This window comes from Puma concolor, chromosome A3, assembly GCF_028749965.1.
Source record: "Puma concolor isolate L17-30 chromosome A3, mPumCon1.1.hap2, whole genome shotgun sequence".
In the NCBI taxonomy this organism is placed as follows: Eukaryota; Metazoa; Chordata; class Mammalia; order Carnivora; family Felidae; genus Puma; species Puma concolor.
In genome coordinates, this window is record NC_141669.1 from 119,829,286 (window position 1) to 119,848,681 (window position 19,396).

At 56.7% G+C, this 19,396-nt stretch overlaps 1 protein-coding gene across 2 annotated transcripts in view; it reads right to left on the minus strand.

The window, feature by feature from the left end:
- Nucleotides 1-2,438: 2,438 nt before the first annotated feature.
- The window catches only part of KIAA1755 (KIAA1755 ortholog), a 41,670-nt gene continuing 24,712 nt past the window's right edge, over nt 2,439-19,396 (minus strand). Inside the window, exons 6-15 of one of the 2 annotated variants that reach the window (XR_015249455.1) lie at nt 17,600-17,693; nt 16,674-16,760; nt 15,013-15,129; nt 13,191-13,289; nt 11,847-11,995; nt 9,715-9,853; nt 8,359-8,481; nt 7,468-7,671; nt 5,874-6,113; nt 3,558-3,656 (exon numbers count right to left, since the gene is read on the minus strand). Coding sequence is in view for 1 of the 2 variants with exons in the window: in XM_086702171.1 (XP_086558297.1) it covers nt 3,069-3,656; nt 7,468-7,671; nt 8,359-8,481; nt 9,715-9,853; nt 11,847-11,995; nt 13,191-13,289; nt 15,013-15,129; nt 16,674-16,760; nt 17,600-17,693 (1,600 nt within the window). In the remaining variant the exon portion in view is untranslated. Of the gene's footprint in view, nt 3,657-5,873; nt 6,114-7,467; nt 7,672-8,358; nt 8,482-9,714; nt 9,854-11,846; nt 11,996-13,190; nt 13,290-15,012; nt 15,130-16,673; nt 16,761-17,599; nt 17,694-19,396 lie in introns of both variants that reach the window. The other variant, XM_086702171.1, reaches the window with a different exon arrangement.

Consider the following 19,396-nt stretch of genomic DNA (forward strand, 5'->3'; position numbering starts at 1 on the left):
TGATGGACGGATAGGGCAAACTGAGGGCCAGAGGGGAAAGCAACCCGCCTGGGGTCCTGCAGGCGGTCTGCAACACGGTGCGTCACCTGAGGCCCCTGCCTCCCAGGCCGTGCTCCTCCTGCAACCCCTCAAGCACGAAAAAGGGGCTCCTGTCACCGTCATGTCACTGGAGGACTCGGGGTTCCTTAACGGTCCACCTTCCTCCCACCGGCACAGAGGGACCGCACCTTCGCCTCTGCACAGCAGCCTCTTGGAGCTGAGGCTTTGCTGACACAAAGCTCTGTTGTCGCTAGAGCGACATCTCTAGGGGGAGGCCACGCCACGCCCACTCCACGGGTGGGTCAGGGCAGAAGTCAGTTAATCAGAAAATTAATTAAGAGATCCACACGATTCAAAGACCAAAAAATTCTTTGGGAATCTACTGGTGGCCTCTGGAGAAATGTCTCCCTTGGCTTGCTAGATAATGAAAGCAGGGGCTGGCCGGGCCAGGGCCAAAGTATAATACAAGATACCCATTTAATGAGCACTTACTATGCTCCAAGCACCTTTCTAAGGACTTTCCACATACTAACTCACGTAACGCAGCAAGCCTCTGAGATCTGATTATTCTCTCGAGAAAGGAAACCACGGCACGGAAAGACCACACAACTTGGCCAAGGACTCACAGTTCGTGAGCCACGGAGCCTGGGCAAAAATCCAGTCTGTCCAACTCCAGAGCCACGTGACTGACCACACTGCCACACTGGCTCGCGCACTACCGGAGACCAGGTGTGAAGGGCCCAAAGGACCAAGCCTGGTCCAGCCTAGGCACACAGCTGGGCACACAGCAGCGGCCAAGCTCCGCAGGACTTCCGAGGGGACAAAGCTGCGACCCCCGCGGAAGCAGCGAGCGGCCCGGGCTTGTCCCGAGGTGAGTCCAAAGCATCGGCGTGGGATCAGGTCCTGGCTCTGCCACTCTCTGCGTGGCACTTCTCGGAGTCTGTTTCCTCCTCAGTAAAACGGAGTGAAATTGGTATTGGCCTCACATGACTGTCGTGAAAGATTCAGTGAGCCCTGTACAGCTTTTCAGGTGTTTAGCACCGAGCTAGGCAGGAAGAAAATGCAGAGTAAACGTCAGCTATTACATTATGTATTATTTTATTCGTTATTATATTTCGTTTCGGCCTCCCCTCTCCATGGGCTACTGTGATGGGATTTGGCTCTTTTTAGAGAGCAGAGGGATGTGCAAGATGGCTTTGGGGAGCCCTCCCTTCCAAGAATTCCAGGACCATCCGTCCCCTTCCTCAGCCCCCCTCAACCCTCACAGTGTCTGTGTTCTCTCAGAAGTTAGTTTCCATCCTTGCACCCCAGGTGCCCTGGCTCCCTGCCTGTGGTCCCCACTGGTTGGATGCTGTTGCTATAGCAACAGCATTTTAAGAGCCTTCGGCCCCCTGTCTGAGGCGACAGGCATGGATGGAGGGAGGGGGGCTTATCAAATGCCTCCTGTATCCTCAGGCCCGTCTGGACTGCAAGGCAGGAGAGTGGAATGCAAGAAACAGAGCTAGCCTGGGGTGGGGGGCCAGCTCAGACCCCAGCCCCAAGTGTTGCCCAGCAGCACCCCACCTCGCTGTGTCACATGGGAAACACCTGAGCGGTTGATTATAAATGCAGATTCCAGCCATGCCCTGGCCCCAAGGGCCTGGTTTTAATTATCTGGGCGGGACCCCCTAGGAGGCTGCCTTTGATCAGCTCTGCTCACGGTCCTGAGGCAGGCAGGCCACAGACCACACTTGCCAAAATCTTAAGTCCTAGAAGATTCCTGAAAGCCAACTTGGGCACTGAGATTTGTGTTGCTTTCCCTGCTGAGCTGTCTCCGGAAAAACTCGCCTTGTCCTCCACACCAGTGCCGCCTCCCTCTCCTTCCACAGATGAGCTAAGGGCCCCACCCTCTGTCCGGAGCCAGGGAAATTCCAGGGCCGGGCTGCCAGGGGCCACCTTGGTAACGCACCGGAGGTGGAGACAGGGGTTCACAGTTTCTCAGCATCAGGACATTCCGGGGAGGTGCTAGCAGGGGTTACTCTGGGCCATGTGAAAGGCCGGCTGTCTTCTAGATACTCTGAGATCAGAGGTGTGAAGGCTGGACGGGGATGTGGCTCCCCACTCTCACCCAGTCCCAACACCAGCAGAACCCCATGACGCTGTGCCTAAGGAGCGTCCTGGGGTCGGGGGAGTGGACCCCCTAGAGTCTGAGAAGACATGTGGGGAGGGGAAGCGGGTTCTTTCTGGAGGACCAGGACAAGTGGGGTTCCTGGAAGGTGAGACAGAGGGCCCTCGCCGGTGGGAGGAGCAGAGCGGAGAGTGCATTCTCACTCCTTTGGGGTGCGCTAACTGGCTTCTAGGAGATGATTCTCTTCGCGGAGGCCAACGGCCCAGAGAACAAACAGCCGGCTGTGCAGGGATTTGCCTGACAACACACCCTTTATTCCCTTCCCAGACTCCCCTCTACTCCTCCACCAGAGGATCCTGAGTTCACCACCAGATAAACAGGCACTGGAATCCGTGTCTCAGATAAGAAGCCACTCCCGAGTCCCCCCGCTCATGACAAGGGTGCCCCGCGGGCCCCACGGGGAAGCTTGTGCACCCCTGAACTCCAGGTGGTTGCCTCTGAGACTTCTGGAAGGGTCTGTACCAGTTACTCTTTCCACGACGGGACCGGGGGTTATGCAGTCGGTCCCGGGGTCCCGGGCTCTACTCTGTCCTGCCCTGCCCTCCCTACTTTATGTGAGTCGGGTCTTCCTGGAGTTTCCTGGAGCTCAGAGCGGGTTCAGGCTCCTGCCCTCTCCTGGCGACACATACAGCAAGGGTCAGGAGCCAGGTCCAGAGGGGCTCAGCCAGGGCTCCCGAACTGCCTCTTGTCACTGGGCCCCTCCCCAGCCACCCCCTGGAGCCTGGTGTGAGTGGTGGGGTTCTTAGCTAGAGAGATGCAGGGGACTTGTCTGGGATGAGTCCTCCAGAGATGTCTGTGAGTCTGTCCCCTCTGAGGAGAAGCTGCCTCCAGCGGGGTGGGGGGTGTGACTCTGCCTGGGGAGTCACTGCCAGGAGACGAGAGGGGCAAGGAGAGGCTCCGGGGCAGGATCAAAGGGCTCACGGGGACCTTTGCCTTCATCAGCCTCTACAGTCTGGCCAGCTTCCTGGGCCAGAAGGCCTGCCTGGAAACTTCCATTCTGCCCCTCTCGGGGGGCCCGAGGCCAATAGGAATTTGGCGGTCGATCCAGGCCCAGGGAGTCCCCGAGGGGCAGGCCCCGCCTTCCCCTTCCCCTAGAAGCGACCGCTGCATTCAGACCCCGACCCTCGGCCGCTGCCTTTCTTAGTTCTGGGTGTGCCGAGTGGGCGGCGGGCCCCGCTGGGCACGGACAGTGGGCCAGTGCCCTCTTCAGGAGGGTCCGGATCTCCTCGTGTCTCACCCGGGCCTCCTCCCACAGGGCCTGGCCGGGGCCCTCCTGGCTCAGAGAGGCCACCTGCAGCCCCATGGCCGTGAGCTTCTCGGCAGGGAACTCGGATGCCAGTCGCCGCAGGTAGCGGTGGACGAGGCGCTGGTCTCCGGGGCTGGCCCTTTGGGTCTTGCCCAGCCTGAGCTGCCTCATCAGGTCCTGACAGTCCACGTGAAACCAGGTTATCTGGGGGCGAGAAGAGAGGGATGTGGGGTTCAGGCTGGGAGCGGGGCCGTGGGGCTCCATGAGGACGGCATGTGCATCTCCAAGCAGAAAACACGGACTGCCGGGTTGAATTCTTAAGACGTTGCCCAGTCGATGCCTCGGCCTCCTCTGTGGGGTCATGAGAGTCTCTGCCGCCAGCCAAGGCCACGGTTTCGCTCTCGCCCCTGAGGTCAACACACCTGCGACCAGCAAACAGCCCCCGGCCCCCTGGGGATCCTCAGGCATGACCTGGGGGCCAGCCAAGCCTCACCCCTCTCGGGGGGCGATCCAGAGCGGGGCATCCGGCTCCTCTGGTTGTCCTAACGACTGCATTCACCCCTCACGACTGGCGCAGAGGGAGGCGTCGTGCTGATGTTTATCGAGCACCTTCGGCTGGCCAGGCTCTGTGCATCTCACGCGCGATCCCACTGAACCGCACCCCGCAGCCCGTTTTACGGAGGACGAATCCGAGGCTCAGAGACAGGAAATCACTTGCCCCGGGTCACACTGCAGTTTAGTGTGGGATCTGAACTCAGATGTATCCAGTCTTTGACAGAGTATCTTGCAAGCACCTCCCTGCCCGGGCGACACCGGCCCAGGCAGGGCTGCGTCCCCGAGCAGTCGCTGGAGAGACCATCAGCCAACCCGGCCCGGCGTCGGGGGGGGGGGGGGGGGGGCCCTCCTCCCTCAGCCCGGCCTCTGCCCCACTGTGGGATTCTGCGTGTCCCTCTTTCACCCACAAAATGTCTGCAGGCTGCAAAGGAGCCAACACGTTTCCCAGCAGCTCGTGAAAAACATAATCTTTCTCTCCATTAATTTAGAACCGACAGCGAGCTGTTAGCTGTGGGGATTGGAGAACCGTTTTCTCCAAGGAAACCATCTTTCCGCGGATTAAGGGAACTTGTCTTTAGATAAATGGCTTCATATTCGCGGAAGCACACGGAGCTCATGGCTGGGAAAGGGCTCCATAAATCTCTGTTAGCGGCGCGATTGTGTTATTATTATTTAGTGCCAAAGCCGCCGCACGCGCGCTCTCTGCCCGGGGCTGGGCCCAGCACAGGGCTGTCCTGTCTGTCTGTCTGGCACTTGATCTTCCAGGCTGAGCTGGACAGGGATGGGGGCAGCCTGCCGAACCCTTCGTTGTGCGGATGAAGATCCGGGGCCGGAGAGGAACCGGGTCAAACAGCGAGAGGGCCACGCGCAGTGGGATTCAAGGTCAGGGTGCCACCTCCTGTAGGATTCCCAGGCCTGGGTGGGGCTCTATCTTCCCACATGCCCCCAACCTTCCTGCTCCCTCCTCCCTCCTCACTCTTCCTCCATCCACTTGGTCACTGACAACAGACAAGCAGGTGAGGAGGCAACAGGAAAATTCCAGATCACGGTGAGCACCGTGAAGTGAGAAAAACGGGGGGGCCAGAGGGAATGGGGGCCAGGGGGCCAGGAGGGGCCTCGGCGGGGAGGGGACATGTGAGCTGAGCACTGAAGAAAGTTAAGAAACCAGCCAGTCTTAAGGAAAAGTGTTCCCAACTGAGGGAAGGGCAAGTGAGAAGGCCCAGAGGTGCAGCAAGTGTGTTTTATGGGGCTGAGATCAGCCGGAATCAGCACGCGAGGAGAGAAGGGGCCAGCTGCCCTTGACGCTCGGGGCATTGCTACCACTCCTACTGCTGCTAATGATCATAATGTTGGCGTTAATAATAACCATCCCAAATTTGAGTAAAGCCTGGGGTGGGGGTTACTTACATTGAGTTTAATTCTCTCACTATCCAGCAAGAGCCAGATGATCTGCGTTTGAATCTCAGCTCGGCCATTTCCCAGCTGTGTGACCCTGGATGCGTTATTTGACCTCTCTGTGTTTCCTTGTGTGTAAATTGGGCATAATAACAGCACCTGCCTCAGAGGATGGGTGTGGCAATAAAATGGCATGTGAAATGACAAGACAGGGCCTGCCACATAGTAAGAGCTACAGAAGCTTTGGTTATTATTACTATTTTGATCGTTATTATTGACGAGGAGCTGAGGCCCAGGGCAGTGAAGACCGTGGCTGCGGTCACACAGCCTTCCGGGGGCAGGAGCCGCCCCTGGCTCTAAGCCTCAGGTTCTGCCACTGCCTGGCTCTCTTCTGTCAGCTGGGAGCGGGATCCCCTGGCTGCCACCGTCCCTATCCCTTGCCCGCTGCGCCTCAGAGACAGAGAAAATGACCTGTCCTCCCAGCACCGCAGGGGGACTTGAGCAGAGTCCCTCTCGCTTCCCCTCTGAAGCATCCTGACTTCTCCATCCTTTGTGTGCTGAGCCAGCCTGACAGCTGGGAGGCTGGGGTCAGGCTCTTCCCCCGCTCTGTCCTCAGGGGCGAGTCTGGGGGTGCTGGGCCTGGACCAGAGCTGTGGGTTCTTGTCCCATCTAGGGTACAGCTCTCCCAGGCTGCTGCTGGTCCCCCTAGGCCTCAGTGCCCCCAGGAGAAAAGTGAGAGATTTGGTCAAATGGATTGGGGGGTGGGGTCTCTTAAGTCAAATCCTGCTTGACCATCGGCCCTCTGGGGAACCTTGTGCAAGGCACATTCCTCAGTTTCCTCATCTGCAGAATGGAAACAATGTTCGCGCCCCTCCCCCATAAAGATATGGTGAGATTAGGGGGGCCTGACTGGTTTAGTCAGTAGGGCATGTGACTCCTGATGTCAGGGTTGCGAGTTTGAGTTCCACGGTGGGCATAGAGCCTACTTAAAAAAAAAAGAATTGAAAAAAAGAGAAAGATATGGTGAGATCAAATCAGATAAGGTTTGTGAAGCACTTAGAAGAGTGTCCAACAGGGAGTCCACAGTCACGAATGCGGGCTACTCTCATAATAATCCTATCATCATCACACCTGATTGAACATGGGAACCTGTTACCATCCACACCCCCACCTTTGGAGAAGAACACAGAGCAGGAACGCATCTGTGTTCAAATTCCAGCTCTTCTTTTCTGCAGCTGTGTGGCCTTGGGCAAGGCCCTTCTCTTCTTAGGGCCTCAGCATCCTCATCTGTAAAATGGGACCACTCTGCCTTGCCACACTGGATTGCCCAGAGACGACCGATGCAAAGCAGCGGAGTTCGTCTTGCCTCCGACCCCAGCACCGCCCCCGATCCCCTCCCCCGGAGGAGCCCTGTCTTTTCCTCCCCACTGCTGGCCAAACTCTGGGCTCCTGGCCAGGACTAAGGCCTCTGTTCTGGGGGTGCTCAGAAAAGACTCCGGGCCCACCCTCCGCCAACTGTCCCCTCCTTCCCCAGCTCCCACCCACTGTGTAAGGCAAGGCGAGGCATGGAAAAGAGCACTACGATGGTGCCATGGGCTTCCCGTGTGACACTGGCTAGGTGTCAGTCCTTCTCTGATCCTGTTTCCCCAGCTCTGCAACGGAAGTTTCTTAGGCTGGTCTGACCGCCTGAAGTTGTCTGCAGAGAGCTATGCGTAGAGAGGAAGTCTATGGCTTTGACTGGATTCTCGGAAATACCAGGTCCCCTTCCCCTAATCCCAACGTTTAAGAGGCAGATGATATCTGAGTGTCCTTTGAGAGCTGACTTCTAGGCTGCTGGGAGGCTGCCTGGTGTAATGGGACAAGCTGGGGTCCGAGATCGGCTGGGACTGACTTAAGGGGTCGCCTATCCTCTCCAACCTTGCTTCTCTTCTGGAAAATGCAGGTGACAATAGAATGAATCCTCCAGAGAGCCTCGTGCTGTGTGTGGGCTGCTCCCTGCCCCCTCCCCCCTCACCTCCGAGCTGGACGGGGCGGGGAGGGTCTGTGCGGGCGGCCACAGGCTCACCTTCTTGCAGAAGTGGTGTAGACGGAGCAGCGTCTCCAGGTCCGTGCGCTGCCGCTCGGCCGCCATGTAGAAGTGGGTCAGCTTGGCCTGGAAGGCCCGCTGGGTGGAGGTGAAGGCCACCAGTTCCGGGAGCTCTGCTCCTCCGGCCGCAGCTCCCAGCTGAGCTGCCTGCTTGGACAGCTCCAGGCCCCGGCGGTACTGGGCCTGAGCGGGAGAGGAGAGGTGTCCATTCGGGTGCCATCTTAGCTGAGGCGTCCCTCAGAGGCCAGGAACCTCTGCCGCCCCACTGCTGAGTTGTCGGGCTTCCCAGACCTCTGTTGTGTCATCTACAAAATGGGCACCGGGCCTCCGCCTCAGCAGTCCATGCCTAGCTGGGACTCTGCTCGCTGTCACCTCCTTCGGGGAAACTTCCCTGACCCAGGGTCTGGGTTAGGGACTCCTGCCATGTGTCCCCACATGTCTCCCTTTCTGTTTGTTGCCCTGTTTTTCTGGCATTCCCTAGCCCCCACTGGCCTGGGAGCTCCCTGAGGGCTGAGAGGGGCTGAATCACCCGTGTCCTAGGCTCCCGTACATCAAGGGTGCAAATTCCTTGCCCCTGACCTGTGAGGCTGACTTAATAGGTCTCTGGTGGGACCCTGGAGTCTGCATTTTATAAAATCTTCCAGGGATCCTGAGATAGGTCTTCTTTTGGATGTGGTGATCCAGGAAGGCTTCCTGGAGGAGACAGCATCTAAGCGGAACCCTTTCTGATCCATGCCGGTCTCCTCACTGTCTCCGGACGTTTCCTTGCACTTTCCCACCTGCACACCTTTGCCCTAGCAGTGCCCCCCCCCCCCCACCACGGCCCTCTCCATTTGCTCCGATCCTGCTCCTCCGTCTTTAGGAACGCACTGCAGCCTGGAGAAAGAAGTCCTCAAACTCCGCGTGGGCTTTCTCCACAGTCTCCAAGCTTCTGTCTTTGGGGGTCAGCATTTGCAGGCACCGGCTCCCCTCCTGCTCCATCCAGTTGCTGACCTGGGGCAGGGGAGGGAGGTGCGGACATGAGGGGTGCCTGGGGAGACGTCCCTCGGCCAGCTCCCCGCTCCCTTGGAAGTGGGGATCGTGTCCTCACTGATTCGGTGGCCGGGCCTGCGCCCGTTGGCCTGGACCGAGACCCTCCCGGTTCTGGGCAGAAGGGACAGTTTGGGGAGGGTGGGTGCATTGTCATGTTCTTCAAGTAGCTGAAGGGGGCAGGACTCTCTGAGTGGGACCCCAGGGGGCATCTGGCCCGGCCGGTGCCATGCCCGAAGTAGGCCGTCCGTGCGCGCTTGTCTGAATGAAGTCTCACGGTGGCAAATTTGAGCTTACTCTAACCACTCAGCGCTGCTAATCAGAAAAGAGGCAGCCTTGAGAGTAATGAGCTCCTCATCCCCGGGGCTATGCAAACAGGAAATGCTGCCTTCTGTAGAGCAAGGTGCGCGGGCCCGCTGTGAACTAACTCACTGTGCGAACTGGGCAAGTCGCGTCCCCTTTCTGGGCCTTAGTTTATTCAGTGGCAAAGTGGGGTAGGCGTGAGGATTCGATGAGGGACAGAGGGGATAAAACGGCCCTCGAACCCAGGAGCAGAAGTCCCCTTCTTACCCTGGGATGCCTTAAAGAGTATGTACTCACTCCCTTTACCCTCGAAAAGCCCATTCGTGGCAGGCACTCCTATTATCTCCCCATTTGACAGATGAGAAGACTGAGGCAATGAATAGTTAAATAACTTGTCTGGGGTCCGGGTCAGTGCTGGAGCCAGGACTAGAACCCAGGCCATCCATGTGCCCCCCAGCCCCCAGCACGAAGGGCTGCACTGGTTCTAGACGCCGGCAGTCGGGTGAGGTGATGCCGGGGGTGGGCTCCAAGATCAGATTCCCAGGTGTGTGACCACAGGCAGGTGACGTAATGTCTTCCGGCCTCAGTTTCCTCATCGATGAGTGGGAGCAATCCTAGCATCTTCCCCCATCCCTGGTAGGCGGTAAGGTTGGAAAATCATTGTATACGCAAAGGCTCTGGCCTGGGGCTCGGCAGGATGAGAACAGCTTTTTGGGTTACGTCTTCACCCGCGCAGCACTTCCGTAGTGCCGTGTCATACGCCGCGTCACAGGCCGCCCGCCTGGCTCTTGAAGAACGGCCAGCCTCGTGTCCTTACACCAGAGCAGAGTGCCTGGCTGGGGCAGGGTCTGGAGCAGGGCCTTCCCCCACCCAGAGGCCAGCCTCCCCTTTCACCTGGTGGATGGCAGCCTCCAGGCGGCCGAGGCGGACGCGGAGCTCCAGCGCCCCCAGGAGGTGGTTAGAGGCAGTGACCAGGACATGCAGCTGTTCGTCCACGAGGCCGTACCAGGCGACAGCTTCGGCCAGATGGCTCCTGGGAGGTGGAAGAGGGTGCAAGAGGGCCCAAGATGCCCTCCCCACCAGTACGCCTGCCCCCCCCCCCGACCCCCACCGGTTCCGTGGGTCCAGCCTGGGTATTCCAGCTGCCGACTTGCTGGGTGACCTAGGGCAGGTCCCTATACCTCTCTGGGCCTCAGACTTGGCCTTTCCTGGGACGGAGAAGGCCAGAGGACACAGTGGGAAACCGAAAGACCCTCCCCTTCCCTGGGAGATGCCCTGGGAATCCGAGTTGGACAGATCTGGGTTCAAATCTCAACACCCACCCTAAGCCAGTTGAGTCAGGCTCTGAGTGCAGCCTGGACATTAGCACTTTCTAAAGCTTCTTAGATGGTTTCAGGGGGGCAGCAAGGGCTGAGAACCAGCCCTCACACATTCAAAACTCTTAACAGTACCCAACACCCACTGTTAGTGCTTGTTATTCCTATTGTAATGATGGTGAGTGGCCGTAACCCGCCTTTCCACCACAGCCTCCATTTTACAGATGAGAAAACTGAGGTCCAGAGAGAGGAACTGACTCTCACGCATCGCATTCTGAATTGGAATCCAGTCTACAGCTTTTTTTGCACATAATTTAAAAAAATAGTCAAAGCCAGCAAGACATAAATGAAAGGGAGCAGACGGGAGTCAGGCACGGTGATACTCCGGTGAGGGGAGGACTCTCCGGAATCCCACCCCACCCTCCTCTGCCCTACAGGGTCTTATTTCAGATGGAAAAGGGAAAAAAGGACACGGAAGGAAAGCCTGCCATCTTTGCTCTGGGCCTCCCCCATCTGACTGCAGCTTCCCGCAGATCACTGCCTCTCCAGGAAGGGGTGAAGGCCCAGGGTCAGTGCATGGAAAATGCCAGCCAGCCTGGCGGACACTGGGAGGAAGGGGTGGGCAGGCGGGAGCTGCAGGGACCCCTCTGCAGAACAAGCTCAGCGGCTCATGTGGGACCACACCGCCCCCTGGTGGAGCTGCTGGTGGCCAACAGTCTGGGGAGGCCTATGGCCGACAGGGACAGTGAGGCGGGGTCACGCTGGGAAAGACAGTGCCAGGCTGTGTGACAAGCACCAGGACCCACATCAGTGCGAATCTGTCTGTGGACGCAGCTCAGGGCGGTGTGTTCGATATTCTGGGCCAGGCTGCCTGGGTTAAGTCCTGACCCCCACACATCTCAGCTGTGTGACCCTGGGAAAGTCACTTGACCTCTCTCTGAGCCTCAGACCCCTCCACTGTAAAATGAGGATAATACGAGACTCCACCTAGTGGGAATTAGACGTGTTAATATTTGCAAAGCCCTTAGCACAAGGCTATGCTCATACTAAGCGCTATTTAGGCGTTAGTTAAATAAACAAGTTGTTCTTGGAAGCTTAGGCGAACTTCATAATTGTGTTTGTTCTAACAGAGACAAAATATCTCCAATTACTGACTGATTTAATTACTGATTGGCACCCCCCCCCCAAACTTAAGAAAACCCGTAATTTCCAGGAATGTGTATTTTTTTGTGTTTTGTGGCTCTGAGACCACGGCCACGGCTGACGGTTCTCTCCGCCAGGCTGAGAAACCCACCAGGGAAGGCCGGGCGGTGCAGGGGTTACTGCTCAGATGTCCTGGCTCATCTATCATTTCGCTGAGCCTCGGTTACCCATCAGCAAAATGAGGACGATGTGGCCCTCACAAGGTTCTTTTGAGGAATCAACGAGATGGACCCTTGAAGGGATTCAGCCCAGTGTCTTAGAAAGTCAGAGAAAGTGCTTGGGGGTGACTGGAAACGAGCAGGGGCTGTCCTCTGATGCCCACTTTGGGCTGAAGATGGCCGCGGCTGAAGGAGGGGCAGCAGAGAAGGGACCTTACCAAAGGCTCAGCCCAGGATACGGACCCTGCAAATGCCCCCCATGCTAGGCATCCTTAGGGCCCACCCTGTGCGCTCCCAGCTCCCCGGCCAGTGGACAAAACTTGGGGAGGAAAAACCTGGCTGTTCATACCTGACGTCAGGGTTGAAGTCCAGCCTACTGGCTTCCTGCCGTAGCCTGGCCAGAGTGGCTCCCCCTTCCCGCTGGAGGCCCAGCAGCCCTGGGTCCCTCAGCACGGTCTCCATCAGCTCCTTGGACTTGCTCAGACACCTGGAGGCTTCCTGCCAGTGTAGGAAGGTGGCCTGAGGCCCCATCCCCACTCTCCTTCTACAGCCTTCCAGGGCTCCCCACACCCGGATCATGCCTGACTCCCCCAGTTCGGCATTCAAGGTCCTGCACCAAGTCTATCCTTCCTATCGCTAAAACATCTCCTCGAGCCACGCCTCCTCTTGTCACCATGGCAACCTCACGGGAGCAACCCCCACCAACCCAGGGTCTACACCTCCTGTTAGGACACTCACCCCTGCCTCTTCACTGGTCTCCCTGCTGCTCTCTGGCTCCCCCTGCAGTCTGTTCCCCACACGGCAGCTGGCAGGATCTCAAAGGGGCTATGTGTTCGCCCTGCTGCTTAAAATTCTCCAGGACCTTTCCTGCCGGCTTAGAGTCGAATCCCAACCCAAGTCCTTGATACAGCCTCTTCTGGTTTCTTCTCTTCTAGTTCTTCTCTTCTCTTGCCCCGCTCCCACCGCTCTGTTCTACATTGGCCTCCATGCTATTCTCGAACATACCAGAACCACCCCACCTCAGCACCTTGGCACGTATTTGTTCTCCAGGTGGAGCAGTCCCCCTCTGTTCCCATGGCCAGCTCCTTCTCATCTTCAACCGAAATGCCATCTCTTTAGGGAGGCCCTCCCTCCTTCCCCATTGTTCTCAATCTTATTTTCATGGCATTTGGCACAATTTGGAACTACGCACCCGTTTCTTTGCTTATTTTCTTTCTTTTTTTTTTAATTTTTTCAACGTTTTTTATTTATTTTTGGGACAGAGAGAGACAGAGCATGAACGGGGGAGGGGCAGAGAGAGAGGGAGACACAGAATCGGAAACAGGCTCCAGGCTCTGAGCCATCAGCCCAGAGCCCGACGCGGGGCTCGAACTCACGGACCGCGAGATCGTGACCTGGCTGAAGTCGGACGCTTAACCGACTGCGCCACCCAGGCGCCCCTCTTTGCTTATTTTCTTAATGACTACTCTCACCTCTGCACCCTAAACCCTATGAGGGCAGGGACAGGACAGTGTGCTGGGTCTCCAGGATATGACATATAGTGAGTGTCCAGTAAATATCAGTCAAGTGAGCGGATTAAAAAAAAAAAAAAAACGGGATGATGACGCCCACCCCGGCTGCCCCCCTCGCTGAGCCCTTGGTCCACGGAATCTGGGGTATAGTGAGGCTTCCCCACCCCATGCTCCTGGCTCACCTGCACCCCTCCAGGGAGGTCACTCTTCTCAAACTGCTTGATGGAAGCCTTTAGCAAGGCGGAGACCTGGTGCAGGTCAGCAAGGAAGGGGTCCAGCTTCTGCGTGATGGAAAGCCAGAGTGGGAGTGTCAGCCCGGGCCAGCGAGGCCACCTGCCCACTCCAGGAGGACACAGGGAGGGCATTAGGCAGTGGTTCTCAAACTTCAGCTGCATCAGAATCACCTGGAGGTCTGGAGAAAATCCGGACTGCTGAGCCCCACTCCCGAGTCCCCGGTTTCATTCCTTTTGGGTGGGGCCTGAGAATGTACACCTAACAAGTTCCCAAGTGATGCCGATGCTGCTGGTCCAGGGACCATACTTTGAGAACCACTGGTGCTGGGAATGAAAGGAGGAGGAGAAAGAAGGCCCCCAAGGGGATACTTTGGGGAAGGGGAAGGAGCAGATGGGGGAGGGCAGAGTTAGGGGGCGTCTTCTGCTGAGTCCCACTTCGGCCCAGCTTCCCTGCCGACTAGCTGTGAGGCCTTGGGCCAATCGCCTAACCTCTTTGTGCCTCGGCATCCTCCTCTGTAAAATGGGATCGCAGTCGTTCCTACCTTAGAGGCTAGCGTGAGGATGAAACGTGTGCATTTGTGTGAGGTGCTCAGTGTATCCTATCAGCCAACATCATTATCAGTTTCACATTCTGGGTCTACAGGTTAGATGTCATTTCGAGGGAAGGTTTTAAAGTGAAAATACAGTTCAAAGGCCACTGGATTCACCAGAGGGGAACCGGGGGGCGACTGTGGGATGAGTAGGAAAGGAGACCACTCAATATATACCCTTTAGTACCATTTGAAGCTTTCACATACTGCCTGTTCAAAAACAGACACATGATAAGCGGGAGAGCACCGGGGCCAAAAACAAATAAACAAAGCACCACATTAGATTGTTAGTGGAGACGCGTGGCTCTCACTGGGGGGGGTGGGGGGGGGTGGGGAGGGGTGATTTCGATCCCCAGGGGACAACAGGCAATGTCTGGAGATGTTTTTGCTTGTCATCATTTGTGAGGTGCTCCTGTCAGAGTGGGTAGTGGCCAGGGACGGTGCTAAGCACGCTGCAGTGCACAGGATCGCCCCCAACAACAAAGAAGCAGCCAGTCCCAAACGTGACTGGTGCCGAAGGTGAGCAGCCCTGGTCTAGGGAAAGTCCAGGGCAGCACTTATGGGCACTGCTTTCTGTGCGAGTTAAGCCAGGAATCTCGTGTGTTCTTGTGCCAGCCACCCCCGTCCTGTGTGTCCTCATGTACTAAAGTGGGCATGAAATGCCCCCTCCAGGGTTGTGCGGAGAAGAGCCTGAGATCATAGGGAGAAGGAGTTTCCTTATTCCCTCCCTCTTTCAGGGGGGAACGAGTCTGCCTCCCTCACCAGACCCTGAGCTCTCCGAGCTGCGTGGGTCCACAGAACGAATGTCCGTCAATTTCATCGGCACTTAAGCGTAGACACAGCTCTTAGCATGCGCCCGACACTCTTCTAAGCTCTTCGCCCACATGAACTCAATTAAACCTCACAACGGCCCCCTCGAGAGGTACTGCCATTACCCCCATTTTGTAGTGGAGGAAAAGGGCTCAGAGAAGCTATGTGACTTCCCCAAGTCCTGGGACTGGAACCCAGGCAGTCTGGGTGCAGAGCTTGAGCTCCTCGTTACTGGACTCTGCACCCTCATCATAAATGTATGTTGGACGACTGTCTCTGGGCCTGACGGGGTCACTAGATCCAGGGGGCAGGAGAGTGAAGGAGGAAGAGAAGGAGTTAGGGTGGGCGGTAAAGGCTTCGAGGGTAGGCACCTGGAAGAACTGCACCCACTCGCTGTGGCAGTAGGGGAAGGGGCCTTCCAGGGCTGTGGGCAGCTGCCCGGGGTCCACATGGTGGCTGAGAGCTCTCAGTGAGGTCACCACCTCTACCTGCAGGTGAAAGAAGACAGTCAAGATGACCAGGGGACTCAGCGTGGGCACACCTGTTTGAGAAGGGCCTGCCAGATCCCTGCCCCAACACCACTCCATCTGCCACAGGTAAGGCTGGCCCTGGCGTTAAGAGTTGCTTTTCCGGGCAAGGATCTTCTCTGGAAAGTCTGACAAATCAAAATTCAGAATGAGACCCTGGCTAAGGAATGGTAAGTAAACAGCACTCCTACTGCCCCTTCCCCAGCACGTGCCCGAGGCAGACATCATTAATCAATCACCGCACTGACTCCCTCTAAGCTGGGCTCTTTCCCAACACAGATCTCCGGGAAATCACACAAATGGATGAAAGCTGACCCTGGTCACGTAACTTCTTTGTTGTAATCCTTGCTCTGTTCTCCAGTGACCCACCAAGGTGCCGTCTCCTTCTTGGGGCTGAGAAAGGTCACCAAATCCTGACCGTATCCTCTAAGACATGGAGGAGGGACGAGGTGCCTGCTTCTCCCGGACGGTGAAGTTGGAGGTTTATGCTAGGAACAGCTCCAGATACCTAAGCTTGGGATTGGGCGGATTCTGTCTGTTTGGGCCCATCTGTTATCCTCGGTACTCAAAGTGTGGTCCACGGACCAGCTGCATCAACATCACCTAGGAGCATGTTAGAGATGCAGAATCCCAGGCCCCATCCAGGGCTACTCCATTAGAACCTGCGCTTTGACAAGGTCCCCAAGGGATTCACTGGCACATAAACCCTTAAAAAGCACATCTCTAGGGGCGCCTGGGTGGCTCAGTCGGTTAAGCATCCAACTTTGCCTCAGGTCATGATCTCAGAGTCCGTGAATTCTAGCCCTGCATCGGGCTCTGTGCTGACAGCCCGGAGCCTGGAGCCTGTTTCAGATTCTGTGTCTCCCTCTCTCTCTGCCCCTCCCCCGTTCATGCTCTGTCTCAAAAATAAATCAACATTAAATTTTTTTTTTTTTAAAGCACATCTCTAGCTCCCAATGCGACTCTGCACCAATGAGGAGGAGGAAGGAGGCCTTGAAAATCCTTTCCCGAAGCAGGGCAGAGGGCAGGGGGCCCACGCTCATGATTGCGGTACACGGCGCTAATTAAAGAAAACTGCAGGGCTCTTTGCTGTAAAGTCCCAAGTCATCTCAGCCTCTGAGCTGGCGATGGTGAGAGAGAAACCAGGGAGAGAAAGGCGGGAAGATCAAGGCCGCAATATGGAAAAGGCGTCTCTGCCTCTAGCTTACTCGGTGGCCTTGGGCCTCAGTTTCCCCATCTGAAAAGGAGGGAGGGGTCGAGGAGCTGAAACTTTAAAAATCGGTTTCATGCCACAGGCACCTCTCGGTCACGTGGTAGAGCCCACCAGGAGCTTCTGGGATTGCCAGAGAGCGAGCCCTAGATGATTGATTTGGCCACACCTGCCACGGAGGCAGGGCTGACAATTGTAACGCCCAGCCTTGTATTTGTTGACCTCCACTAGGTCACTCCAGGCGGGTCCCAGCTGGTGAATTCTGCACCCCGGCTCAGCTCAGCCTCCCCCTCACCTGGACGTCAGGCAATGTTTCCAGCTGGAGGGCAGCCTCCTTCTCTCCCAGGTAGAACACAGCACGGATGGAGGCTGGGGCCAGGGCCTGTCAGAGAGAACCGTTTCAGAGGTGCTCTGTCTAGACCTTCACTGAGCCCCCTGCTAAGACTCAGGCAAACAGCTGGGGCGGGGTGGGGGGGGCTCGGCTGGGACGTTTATGTGGTATGTTTGGAAGATGAATGGTTGGAAGTCAATAGAGCACCAGGTCCAAGCCGAGTTGCAAGCTTCCTAGGTGACCAGTCCCCTCTGAGCCTCAGTTTCCCCATGTATAAAGTGAGGAGGGGAAGGAAGAGGAGGGGATCAGACCATAAAGTAAGTGTATGCCAACCTTCCACTTTCTCCGCTGCCTAAGCCAGCAACTTACAAACCTCTTCCTTGCTCCTCTGTTCATGAGGCTCATGGGACCTAAGTCTAAGCCCATCGGGGTGGCCACAGAGATCGGTTGGTGGATGAACACCTGAGCTAAGGAGACAGAAAGAAACCTCCTGGGACCTCTGGGAAGCGAATCTCTGACTCTTTCCTACTGGGTGGGCTTCAGTGAAAAACCATGGGAAGTGAGAACCAGACTGCCACCAGGGCGGGAAGCCTGGCTGAGAATAGCGCCCTCCCAGGAGAACTCGGCCAGAAATGGAGACAGGAACCAAGTCTTGGTGACAATATCTGAGCCCCTGAATCCAGGCATTTCACTTCTGGATTATCAAGTCACATGGACCAGTGAGCTCACTCTGTCTTCAAGACTGGGCTGGGATTTCTGTATCTGCAACGAAGAGTTCCTGCCTGGGGTTTCCGGTCCCAGGTCTGTGCCCCTTGGGGCCCATGAGTGTCAAAAGTCCCCTGGAGCTCCCAAGCTCCTTGCTAGGCTGAGGCTGTCCGCCTCCCACTCACCTGGGTGGCCTGCAGGGCACTGACCAGACCAGGGTGTGGAGGCTGTTTCCTGGAATCAATCATAACTGCCAGCCCCTTGGTTTTATCTTCAGGCCTGTGGGTGGTAAACGGAATCGGCAGTCTTGCTGGATGGATGGGACTTTCTAGGGGGAAGGACCTCGTGGAAGGGGAGGGGGCTGGCTGCCAGAGCCTTGATGTACTGGTGAGCTCTTCATCTCGCAAGACCGACTGCCCATGGCCACCCCACTCCAGGAAGCCCTCCACGATCTTTCTCCAGGCAGAGTCCATTGCTTCTTCTGTGGTGTTCCCACAATACCTCACACAGCCCTCTCTCACACCCTAACAATCATATGCTATAAGCCACCATCCCAGTTGCGGTGGGTGAGTCGCCCAGCATTTACCCCACCCCCTTCCCATGGGCAGAATTCTGGTTTCGTTCAAGAATCCAATTCCCTCCATAGAGCGGGTCCCCCAGGCGCTGGTTTCTGATTGGTTGAGGCCGAGAGTAGCGAGCCAATTCCTCTGGCCAATGGTTGCTTTACGTAGGGGTCACGTGACATGTTTCTGTCCAATGAGGAGTGAGGAGACGTTTGCCAGGGGACTTCTGGGAAAGACAGGCTCTCCTTGAAGAGGCTCTTACTAAGAGCTCTAAAGCAGAGACCAAGAGAAATAAATTTCCTTATGAGTAAAGACATTTTGAATTGGAATTTGTTACTTGCAGCCAAAACGCTGTCACTGGTTCACTCTGTACTTTTCAGCGATTACGTTAGGATTTCCCAAACTGGCTCAGTGGTCAGGAGTTGTTAAAAATATCGATTCCTCACCTCCGCCCCTACCCCGAGCCCCCAGACGTCTGGCCCAGCACGTACAGGGTGGGGCAGGGCGTCTGTGTGGTTCCAAGTGCCCTTGGCCATCCTGATGATCAGGCAGGTTGGGAAAATAACCCCCAGGGCCTTCCAGCCTTTATGTCCAGCCAGTTCATAGGTAAAACCAGAGATCGCCAGTGTGGAGGTGGGGTTTCAGCACTGCCATAGTATCTGGTCACCCAGGTAAGTTGTTTCATCTTGCCGAGAGACAATTTTCCCATCTGTAAATGGGGAGAATGGTAGTTTCGGCCCTGTGGGGCTGCGGTGAGGACCGATGAATTCATGAGCGTAAGGCACTCAGTGACTGCTGTAGAGTAAGAGGAATATAAATGTCTTCCGTTGCTATTCCCCTAGAAGGAAAAGTGAGGCACAGAGCAGCAACGTAGCAGACAGTGAGAAGAGGCTCTTGGAGATGAAGCCCCTGTGTTCATGTCCCACACCTCACCTGCCTCTGGCTGTGTTCGTGCTGGGAGAGCGGTCTGTTTCCACCCCTGCCTTGCCACCAGCCTGGAGGCCCCTGGAGGGCAGCGGCTGATGTGAGGAGTCAGAGTCTCTGGCATGTCCCAGCGTGAAGCTGGGCCCAGCACCCCGCAGTTTACACTGCTCATCGGAGTCCGCTTGGTGTTTCCTTTTGATCGGGTGAGTCTCAGAGGGGGAGGTTACCGCCCCAAGGTCACACGGCAAGTTGGTGGGATTCCAGGGCTCTGTTTACCACACTGGCCACTTCTCAGCACGGAAGAGGGGGTCCCATCTCCCCCCTCAGGCCAGAGAAGCCACACCACTTTGGAGACGAGGAAGAAAAATCTCAATGGCCAGCAGGTGGCAGTGATTGCTCCCATGAGATGGAGCACGGGGAGAAGGTTCCAAAGGGTTCCACGAGTCCCTCCACCCCCTACCCCTAGCTGCACAACCTCTAGGTTGGGTTGGGGTC